The sequence below is a fragment of the Dioscorea cayenensis genome, chromosome 6 (genome assembly GCF_009730915.1).
Source record: "Dioscorea cayenensis subsp. rotundata cultivar TDr96_F1 chromosome 6, TDr96_F1_v2_PseudoChromosome.rev07_lg8_w22 25.fasta, whole genome shotgun sequence".
Lineage (NCBI taxonomy): Eukaryota > Viridiplantae > Streptophyta > Magnoliopsida > Dioscoreales > Dioscoreaceae > Dioscorea > Dioscorea cayenensis.
In genome coordinates this window covers 7,505,686-7,517,349 of record NC_052476.1, presented here as the reverse complement: position 1 = coordinate 7,517,349, position 11,664 = coordinate 7,505,686, and the positions used below count along the sequence as shown (strand labels likewise).

At 33.2% G+C, this 11,664-nt stretch overlaps 1 protein-coding gene across 7 annotated transcripts; it reads right to left on the bottom strand.

Annotated features, from left to right (window-relative positions):
* Window positions 1-469: 469 nt before the first annotated feature.
* On the bottom strand, window positions 470-11,326 carry LOC120263353 (trimethylguanosine synthase-like). 7 transcript variants are annotated; one of them, XM_039271211.1, is made up of 12 exons: window positions 11,207-11,326; window positions 11,024-11,081; window positions 8,391-8,442; window positions 8,023-8,105; window positions 6,787-7,891; window positions 6,525-6,627; window positions 6,301-6,428; window positions 3,496-3,727; window positions 2,954-3,089; window positions 1,585-1,679; window positions 1,380-1,503; window positions 470-888 (listed from the first exon to the last, which is right to left on the bottom strand). In XM_039271211.1, exons 1-12 carry the CDS (start codon window positions 11,287-11,289, stop codon window positions 820-822), a joined length of 2,268 nt encoding a protein of 755 aa, XP_039127145.1. In that variant the 5' UTR covers window positions 11,290-11,326; the 3' UTR covers window positions 470-819. The 7 variants fall into 7 exon arrangements, 6 of the variants coding, with proteins under 6 accessions (XP_039127145.1, XP_039127146.1, XP_039127147.1 ...); XM_039271212.1 differs by having other exon boundaries at window positions 6,895-7,891; XM_039271213.1 differs by having other exon boundaries at window positions 7,843-7,891.
* Between the last annotated feature and the right edge of the window lie 338 nt (window positions 11,327-11,664).

Here is an 11,664-nt window from a genome sequence, read left to right as displayed (position 1 = left end):
AATAACAATAATAATAATAATAATAATAGGACAAGATTTTACATAAGAGGTTATACCATACAGTACAAATTGGTCAATAGAATAAGATGGCAAGGGTACCAATTACCATGCAAATTGGTGAGTATAAATTGATGAAAATTCTAATATTCCAAAAGAAACTATAGAGACAAATATGTAACTTGATGTATGATATAAACATAATGTTAAATATGCATCATGTGACAATATATAAACTATGACTAGGTTAAAAATAGGGTAAAACCTTGATCCAAAAATCAAATTGACAATTAAAAAAAAAGAACAACTTACTAAAAATACAAATTCTCACATAAATCATGCCAATAATTTTTGCATTGAGATCCATCAACCAGCCACAAGAAACAGTTCAAGAGTGCCTCAGTCATTTGAACCATTGCTTACCTAGGCATGGTAACAATATTCATGAATTATTCAAATAATGGCAGATAAATGTAGCAATAATACATCAAATAAATCATTTAATTTAATTGTACAGGGGTTTCAACAAGCATTCTCTGATTCTTTTTAACATTTTTTTTTCCTTTTACATTTTACAAATAAAAAACAAAGTAATACACATTCAGAAATTCGCCAATATTTATATTCAAAAGCTTCCCAAGCATGTCCCAAGTCCAGTGCATTTACTGCATTCTGTTTGATGTTCATCGGCATTTCAGAGCATCACAGTTATATTGAATCTATCAACCATCAGAATGCCTCTCAACCCATAAAAGCTAGTACACAAAATTCTGGTCTCTTGTCATCCAAAATTCTCTTCAGATTGATTGAATTATGCATCCTCTACTTAGCTGTATTTTCAAAATACGCAGTGATTGCTTTCAACTTTCCATTTAAAAAGTTCCTCTCAACCTGCAAGTTGACACAACAATATTGAACTTCGCCATAGATGACAAATTAGCATTATGTATTGTTTGCGATGCGTGCAAGCTAAGGATGGATGTAGCAAACCAAAGAATCACATAGTCAAAAGTTCAAATGAAGAATGGCCTGAAACTATATGTTGTTTGTATCTGCAAACACTGAAATGGGACTTGTTATATCTCAATTTTAGTAAGTCATTGTTAATGATGTTTTTGTTATATAGTTCCACTAAAAAAACAGTGAGCAGTTCAGATTTCAGACAATAATAATGTGCTTTGGCGCATATCAAAAGAAGAAGAAGAAGATATCCACTGGCTCACCAGATGTTAGCAGAGCCAAATTTGGGTCATTCATTGATATATCGATTTCAATCTAGAAAATGTTTGTCTCATAGGTTTTTATTAAATGAATAAGATGAGACTTGAATGCCTCGTATAGATGCATCCAACAAAGATATCAGGCAACGTTGAATAGCATACCTCAAGTGACCATGGGGGAGTAGCTGACAGAGCTAGCTCAGCCAATTGATTTAGATCAACATTACGAGGAAGAAACATTACCACCTTAGGTGCCATCTTGCTTGCAATCTTGAAGAGGAAAGATCTGGTGGGAGAACAAAAATCTTAAATTGTACATTTACTAAAAATTCTAGATTGACAACAAGATAGGTGAACTAAGGCAAACCCAGTATGAGGCTTAAGCATGGTCTCCATATCGTATTTTTGAACTTTGGCATAGTCTGGTCCTCCCCAAGGAGGTGACAAGAAAACAGAATCACCCTACATCAAAATTAAGAAGCTATAAATTTTGAAGAACTCAAATGAAAATCAAATGAACTTAAGAACTTTTGGTCATATTATATTACTATCTGTATTAAATGTTCGATTGAGAAGCCAGCTTATTATTCTGCACTAGATTATAAAAGTTCTTAACATCAAAAACCATCTTTTAATCAATTGCAATTATTAGAAATGCCATGCATCTGGTATGTCATGCATGCCTAAATGTTACCCTTGCTCATCATGGAATGTATGCATGACAAAATCAACATTATTATGATAACCATCCTTGCACAAAGGAATTGTGCTAGTTGTAGATCCACTTGTTCTTATAATTCACTTGTTCCCCCATATGTATGTAATCAAAACACTTGGGATTCATCAATACGATGCCAAATGATAAAAAAGGAAAAGAAAACCTACGCAAAGAAGTGAACTCTCCAGATAACAAACTTAAAAAAATAAAAATATCAAACAAAGGGCATGAAAATGAAAGCATTTTCAGTTATTGAGTTTCAAAGGTTTCGGTATTGGCCTGTAAATTTCCAAGAGCCCTCAAACTTCTGTTCAAGCTCCTTTTATTCCATAGATCTTCACTCAGACACTGTTCAAACCCAAAGGAATAGAGAAAATTCAAATTTATTGTCCCCCACGTCCTAGTTAATCTATAATGCTTTGACAACAGTTCTATATCAGATAAACCCAACACAGTCTGAATACTGCATTTGCATCTTTTTTTTGGGAAAGAGCGGGGCGAACCCACTAGAAACCCAGGGACGTGCACAAACCTCGGTGGAACAAATGGGGACGGGGCCGCACTCACGTGGGCGCTGGAACCACCCGTACACAACCACTGTTCACAACTCCCAGAAATGTGCCCTCAGCCGAGAATCGAACTCTCACCACTCGGTGAGAGCTCTATCGGCGACCCGTGTATGAAAACACCTTATTCAAAGCAATTTCTACTTGCTCTGGCACTGATGATGACCTAAGATAATTTTACAAAAGAAATCAGCCACTTGCTGTACTATTATCCAATAGTCTTTGGTGACCAAAGTCATAATGTGAACCTATGGCTCATCAATAATCAAACAGAAATTCACAGGATGGAGTTGCAAGAATAAACATGAAATTGAAATTAGCTTGTGCAGCTAATAAAAAGCTCACATAACTGTCTTCCATCTAGAATTACTGACACATCTTCAAATATGTTAGCCTCAGATCACAATAGTCTAGAAAATGATTATAAGCAACAAACTTAAATAAAAATTTACCTTCAAGCAGTGGGCTATTTGGAAAAAATCAGCATTTATGAAATCTATCTTATCGCTAACTCCATATATGGCTGCATTGTGCTGTGCGTAATCAATTCTTTGTGAATCTATGTCAATTGCAATAACATGGTTACTCCTGAAATGATATGCATAACACACCAAAAAGTTAAAATTAAAATAACAACTTGAACGTTATACTGAAGTCAGACAAATGTAAGCCTTAGTTAAGATGCAACAGTCAAAACTAAGTCAAAAAAGTAGCATTATTGGAAGGAAGTAGTGATGCAACTGATATCTGTGTTTAACCTAGAAAAATAAAGTCCTGACAGATGCAAATGAGACAATCTAATGAACATTATATATGTATATATACATATATAATCAGTTGTCCTAACAGCAACTATATAAATTAGAATGCATTCACAATGACAATGGCAAATCAAAGTCCAGGAATCAAGTGTCACAAACAATCAGAACTGACAGGTATGAGTTATCATAAAGAATACAAAATAATGCTAATTAAGTTTTAAGAGAGTACACACTTAAAGGCAAATTGGATGGAATTTCCACCAACTCCAGCAAAACAGTCAACCACAGTGCCGTTACCACAACGCGATGCATGATGTCTAGCAATAGATTCTGGTGTGACAGAAAACCACCCTTCTTCATCCATCTTTATACCATCATCAAATTGGGAAAAAAGTAAATACCTCTGGCACCAATATTTGGCAACATTAGCAGGAAAATCTCCTACATCTCCTTCCATAGTAAGTGCTGGCAAAAATCAGAGACTTTAAAGATATCAATATATATAAAGAAAAGAAAAACACAAAGAAGACGAAGTTGCAATATAAAATATGGAAAATATCCCATGCTTGCATGATCTGAATATGAAATTCAATATAAGATCTCTTCAAAACACAAAACTTATTGGTGTAAACATTAAAAATGTCCTACAAAAGCACAATGCCCATTGAACACAAATTTAATTTTGATTGGCATATTAGAATGCTAAACCCATACTTGAACATCAAACAGCAAGTCTGACCAAATTTATGCGCACAACACTTTGTTTGTTTTCAGCCTAGTGTATCACAGTGCCAAGTTGCTTTCTCCAATATATATGCTGCCAGTAAGTAACTGCCATGGTGCACATGGCTATTTCAAACAACACAGCCATTCAAGTATGTTTTAGACACACTTGAGCATTTAGCGTAGAAACATCCATCATAGTTACATACATGGAAAGATGTCCAATGCAAAGTCAAGAAAATGATGGTGAATCATCAATCACTAATCAGTCAATTCCTGTAGAAATTGCATTCAAATAAAAATGCATAATAAGAAATCAATAAACAATACCAATATGATGAAGGTAAGTGGTTAACCCTGCAGAAAACTCTTTTTCGTATGACACTTACATTTTCCTTTCTTCCAATTGGTACCTGACTTTTGTAGCACTTCTCCATTTTTCTTCAATATTTCTGTTTCCACTTAGTATTCCAGGCTTACCTTCCTTATTTCTCTACTTTTTTTTTTATGTGCAATATTCCTTGTTTTAGTCTTTGTTGCTGTTTAACTTTCACTTTACAAGAAAAGGAAGTGAAGGTCTAAAAATGAAAGTGACTCTAAAATGAGGGGCTTTTTGAAAATATAGAAAGCATGAGGAACCTATAAGGGAGAAAATCTTTTCCGACCAACTTCCAAATAACATTTCCATATAATTACTATCTGGTTAGATCTTGCCATAGTCTCCAGGATGCTAAAATATGTAATGTAAATGGTCTGATGATAATCCACATACATGGAAAACACAATTTAGAGGTGGGTTGGTAAGCGGTAGATCAAAACATGTAAGATATATATATATATATATATCATCTTATAATGCCACATACATGGTGTTGTTTCAAACTGCACCATGTACTAAATTATAGTATATATATATCATCTTATAATGGCACATAACCAAAACATAACTACTAACTTAATTTGCAGCATAGACCAATACATTCACTTCTTTAGGTTATATGAAATTTAAATTCGCAACTAACAAATACCTAAATGACAAGAAATATCATTTTTGGAAAACCTCTAATGACAACCTAAAATACATGCCAAAAAAAAAAAGAAACTAAACTATTTGCTAGTGATCATAATGCAGCAAAAATTGCACATTTAGTGTTCACATGCATGAAAAATATACTAAGTTAGCAGCTAATTGCCATTTGTATGTAGAGATGCTTTAAATCATAAAACGAAGGTGTAAAATGCTATCACAACAAACAAATATATGATTTGTAAATTTCACAAATTAGATTACATATACAGTAAATCCTAGTAAGACTTATGCAAGTTGATTTTCAAAGCCAAAAGGTATATTTAATATTTTGTTACAAGAATTACTAAAACCTGACCATATTTGTGAACTAGATAAGGAATCAAGTGATACATGCCATGCATGCATCCCATGCATCTGTGTCATCAAAAAATTAAATATAAAATTAGCATGATAATATTCCAAGTCCTGGCATATACGGTATCTCATATTGAAAACCAGATATTGAAAATAAGAGCCTTTATAGTTCATTAATAGCCACAAACTGATATTGGTACAATGCTCAAAGCTATCCAAACAATCTAGCAGAGCTCTTTAATTGAAAGATTCCACCATGAGAAAACTAAAATCTCAACAAGGAAATTAAAAATCTTCTTCTTCCTCAGATAACCAAGAAAAGTTGCTCTTGTTTCAATAAGAATGGTCAAAAAGCTATTTTGACATCTATTTTGCCCAAAATCTTGTAGATTTACCCCCTTATTCGCATATATACTCAAACCCAAACACACACTGAAAATATTGCCAGAGAGCGTGTTTCAGCACACTTGTTTAAACAAGATTAGGTTAAGGTTTAACAAATGTTTGCAAACCAATTTGCAATCCACTCCATATATATTAATATATATAGAAGGGATAACAAGTAAAATATTTAACTTACCACCAATTTTAAGCCGTCTTTAGTGGTTATAAAGTTTGTTTTCTCTTGCTTCACCTAATCAATATAATCAATATCTTATTCATAAGTCACTAAAACAGACTCCCAAATTCCCATATGTAGCAACAGCTAACATTCAAATGTTAACGAACACAAAAAACATGTTTCTATATACGAAACTATTCAAATTTTGACAAAGTTGGCCAATGACAGGGCATGAACTTAAAAACTATGGTCAGGACTAGGAATGCTTGAGGGTTTTATTGGGTTTATTTTCATTTCATGAATAGCTTAAAAATAAAATTTCAACATTATCAATATTGGTAGCATAACTGCTAGATATCATTTTCTTACTTGATTGGCGCTTTCTTAATTTCTTCTTCCTTCTCATAGTTGCACTCTGAATAAGAGTTTCACCATCAGTCATTGAGATAAATATTTCTGGGCAGTGGAACTCCCCATCTTCATTGTTTGCACTCAAACTGCAAATAAAATGAAGTATGGGCAGAGATAAAGAGAATACCAATAACAGCCTTTTAAGAAAAAAAACCTAAGACTTCAACTTATAGTTAAATTACCTATTATTCACAGCATGTTGAAGTAAAACATCATGCACATCCTGGAACTTCACACAAGTGTCATTCTCCTCTTTAGCCATACATTGACTGGCATCCAGTTCATCTGTTATAAACCATCACTTGTAAATAGTTTACTCGAGACTTATCTCATCTTACATTAAAACTATATCTGCTTGTTGCCGTAAAACCTAAACAGGCATAGCATACAAAAGCTATCACCAAATGATAATGTACAAGATATTGAATGGAACAAAGTTACAACCTTTAACAGAACAATCAGCACCTGAAAAACAGCAAGGACCTTGCTTCTCACAAATTTTCATGGCAAGTCTATCTAAATTTGTTTCATAGTTTGCAGTAACTTGATTACCTTTAAAGCCTGAAGTTAGAGAAGTTTCATTTAAACCAAATAGAACTTCTGCTGATGAATGACCTAAATCTTCTGTACCACATATGTTTTCCTGCAATTTCCCAGTTCTGCAACTTGATGCACCATGATAACAGAGCGTATCACAAGCACAACCAAGGTTATTATCATCTTCAGCTGCACAAACAGTCATATCATTCGAATTAGATGTGCTTCCAGAGCTAAAAGCGAACTCCAAGCCTTCAGGAGGAGACCATGTTGATTCCTGCGTTTGACAGTTGTAGAAGTAGTATCTCATGTAGAAAGTATCCCAAGCTACCTTCCAGTCACCAAATTCATAGCAAACAGAGTTATCAGGACATTCTTGATCCCTGTACTCATCCAAATCACGGGAAGGAGAATTATGAAAGGGCTTTGAATATTTGGTGTCAACACAATCAGTTTCCACACAAGTTCCATTGTAGGATACACAGGAAACTTCAGAACATCCACTCTCATTTCCTTTGTTAGAGGATTCCCTCTCAAGATGAAGCCCTAACACAGCATCTTCAAGAATCATTTCAGGGCAATCATCAATACCAACACTTAAATGGCACTCTAAAGTTTCTATATTCTTCCCTAACTCTACACCATCCAATGTAAGTTCTTTATCTATAGTATTATTCACTCTCAAATCAGTGACATCAACAAAGAAACGCTGTTTTTCAAATTTATCCAGGACTACAGTACTCACACTTGACAACTCTCTATCAGAGCAGGCAACTTCTCCAACATGTTTGACGTCAATTCCAAAACAAATGGCGTCATTTTCACCTTCCTTCAACAAGATATATTCATTGTTGTTTGTTCTATCATGGAATACTCTTGTTAAAGCCACCTCTTCTGATTCATTAATCCCAAAAGGTTCAGATACCTTGTTTTCAATGTCTTTAGAAACAGAGACAGATTTACCGTATGTTTGTGCTCCATGTCTTTTTCTTCTAGTAGTTAAATTCCTCTTCTGAATATGATGAAAGGTTTGCAACAATGTAAACCACAAATTAATAGAGATCAGTGGTAGAAAAATCTCATAGACTTGAAAGTTATTTTGACAGAAAAGTAATAAGGCCAAATTCTAGGGCAACCACTTGCCTCTTTAGCCGTGCTGAAGGCTAAGGGGAGACCTAAAGCTTCTCTCTCTTGAGCTAATTCCAAATCTTCGGACGTAGGATACTCTGCAAGTGAAAGGAAGAAGAATAGCATATAATGACACTACTGCTGTAGTCAGTATAAATATACAAATTTTTAGCCAATTAAGAGAAAAACCTTATGAAATATTATCAACAAAAGATGATAACATCCAAAAAACTTAAAAACAAATTCAGTAAATAACATGCCACAATTTAATTGTACTAGACCACCAGAACAACCAAAATAGAACATAGCAGAGATGCTTCTGAAACAAGAATATGAGATATAATAATTAAAAAATAAAATAAAAAATAAAAAAAAACCGTTACCATTTGTGATAGGTCCAATTTGTGACTTGGCATCCAAATTCCTACAACAATCCTGCAATAATTTAAACCACAATTAATAGCAAGAAAGAAAACCAGATCTTGTAGAGATAATAGAAGCAAGCAAAGATTAAGTTTAGAATTCATTTTTTAGGCCCTTTGAGTATAAATCCCGACTTCTCAAATATTAAATGTAAATGTTATCATGAAAAAGATTTAAAATATTATTGCTTCAGAATATTTGTGCCAACTTGCTGTACAGGAATCTTGCAGATAGGAAATGGTGTATAGAAAAGTCAGGAAAGTTATAGACCCCATTTGGATTCATTTTTTACTTAAATAAGCAATTCACTTAGAAACACATGCTTCTTAGGATATAAAAAGCATGTTAGGATTGGTGGCTTCTCAAAAGAAAAGAAAAGAAAAGTACAACAAAAGTGGTTTAGGTGGCTTTTACCAAAAGTCATGAGATTGATGTCTCTCTAAGAAACACTAATAACAGTAGAAAAAAGCACTCGGATTAAAATTGTGAAAAAGTGCTCCTGGAGAAAAAAAGATTTTCCCATCATATCCCTATATATAGTTAGTGTATCTTAACTTATCACTTTCTTCTTCAATTTGTTCAGAGGCTCCCAATCTCCTATAAGTCTCACCACCAGCAGTCTCCTTCAAGCCTAGTCAGACTTCAAGAGCTAGTCATTTCTATCTAAAGCCTCATCAGAATCTAGTTCTCTATGATATTTTAATGTTATATAATTATTTAATCGTGTCTACGAATTTGAAACTTGCTTCATTGAGATGTTATACAATTACTCGTATAGATACATTACAAAAAGAGTCCCTTCAATGGAATAAAAATCTATTTCTCATTTCTATTTCAAAAATCACTAAACAAGTTATTGTTAGAGATGTCGAAGATAACCAAATCCTATTGAAAATCAAAGTGTGCTTCTCTAGATTGAGTTTGAATAGGATTTGGTTATTTTGAATATTAGTGGAATTTGATCTAGAGGTAATTTACCACTTTAGAAATACTTCCACGTGCACACATCCAAATAGGTAATAAAATCAAGGTGCTTAAGTAATGAGTCATCCAAACATGCAATTGCTTAAGCTTACTTGTTTAAGCACTTAAAAAATAAGCACGAAATAAACACTTAAAAAATAAGTGCATCCAAAATGCTGATAAAACTCTTCAAAAGATACATTTGGTTCAGCCACTTTCAAAGAAGACATCTTTACTATGATTTTCTCCCCTAACCAAAGAATCATAATAAATACATGGAATTTATGGGCTTAAAAGCTAAATAGCATTTTACAAATGGTAGACCATATACACCAGATTTAAGAGGTACATGTGCAATTACACCGAGTTTGCAGGGGTATCTCTAACAAAGCAAATTTAAAAAGTAATAGATACATAACCAGTTCGCTGACAAACATATATGAGATGCCAACAAAGTCATGAGAAATATCATTCGCTGTGATCTGCCAACTCAAGTTATTTGCACAAAAAGCATATCAAATAATTTGTAAAACATGATTGATCTAATACATAATGTCAAATGTTGATAATCTCTTTCCACCATGATGATTAGTTATGAGAGGTATAACAGCATATCATACCATCAGGATAACTAGTCGCTCGAAGGAAGATATCCATCCAACTAGATGAAGGAAAAGAAAAGGCAAGATACAATGTCTAGGGTATAGGACCTTATAAAACTGCTGACAACAAATGTCGAGAGCACTGGTTTTAAGTCAATAGAATCCAATTTAAAAGGGATACCTCTACAAAATTTTGGAACTTAGACAGTGAACAAAATTTTGTTACTACAACTTATGATTTTAGAAACTCATTTGGATAAGAAAGGTTAGCAAATTTCACTAACAATATCTTTTGAGTAAGTATTGTAGGACTAAATTACCATTACCAATTATTTGGGATGCACAACGTCATCCATTTATTTATAATAGAAACAACTTAATTCTCATAGATATTTTAGTTAAAAGTTGATAAGCTTATCTTGAAAGGGCCCAAAGAAAAAACAAAAGAGAAGCACGGTAGAATGTCTTAGAGTTCTCTAAGGTGTTAAGAACAAGAAGTACTACTATACATGCAATCAGCTATCTAGAACCATAAAAATAACAAAATTAATATACTAAAAAAAAATACTGCATGGCACTACAAAGAATAATATAACATCAAAACACACAGTCAGTTTGGTACGTTCATTTATTTAATCATAATTTTTACTGTTCGATATTAAACAATAATTCATCAGTTCAGCAAAAACTCCTAAAAAATACTTATATTCCTGGCCAACCGAAATTTTCAACATCAATTTACAAGTGAAAAAGTTTGTTCTTTTCGTTCCTATCGTCGATATTTCCTATCAAGCCTATTAATCATCAATTCTCTCACAGTTCACCATAAAAAACAAATAAATAAAATTACAATACGAACATAAAAAACCTATTGAAAGCTGTAAATTTTATTTATACTCATAAAACTCAGTTCAAGTAACAATACATCCACAAGGAATCAATATTAGTAATTTTTCTCTTCGTCTAAAGCACCATGACCTAAAATCTAAACATCTGATTCCACGAAAATTAAATAAAAAAAGACCTACTTTGTACCGATCTGCAAATCCTTCACAACTGACACTTGTGTCAACAACAGCATCATCCCTGCAAGATCGGCCACAAAAAATAAAAACACAAAAAGAATGAAATTCAGATTAGAAAGGAAAAACTCAAGCACTGTTACTAGGGTTTTAGAAGTGCAGAAAAAGAGTGAAGTGGAAAGCGCTCACCATAGATAGTAATCCCTGGTCTTGAAGAGAGAACCTAAGGCTCTAATGGCGGGTGTTTCGTCTCCGCTCTCGGTGGCCGCCATTGACGCCGTGCGCCGGTGCTAGAGAAGTCACTGCCGGGAAAGACTAGTCTTTTATGCAAACAAAAAGTAGAGCTAATTTTGCAGAAAAGGGACATGAAAAACTTTATTTTACAAAATAATCCTTGTTTATTTTATAATGATGAGATTTTACACACCACACCCCTAACAAGTTTTCATGTCCCTTTTCTGCAAAATTAGCTCTACTTTTTGTTTGCATAAAATAAAAGACCAGTCTTATTAAAGTTATTATAAAACTATATAATATAACAAGATAAATATAGAGCAAAGTAGAGTAGTGAAAGTTCTCCTTCTTGTTCTTATTATCTCTATTATATATATATATATATAGTTTAAATTAGAAACTGAATAAATTTT

Excerpts from the sequence above, each read along its gene's own strand:
- LOC120263353 (XM_039271211.1), bottom strand. The coding sequence starts at position 11,289 with ATGGCGGCCACCGAGAGCGGAGACGAAACACCCGCCATTAGAGCCTTA. Across the intron at positions 8,106-8,390 it reads AATTGGACCTATCACAAATG|AGTATCCTACGTCCGAAGAT; the intron begins GTAACGGTTTTT and ends TTTCACTTGCAG. Across the intron at positions 6,628-6,786 it reads TGCTGATTGTTCTGTTAAAG|ATGAACTGGATGCCAGTCAA; the intron begins GTTGTAACTTTG and ends GGTTTATAACAG.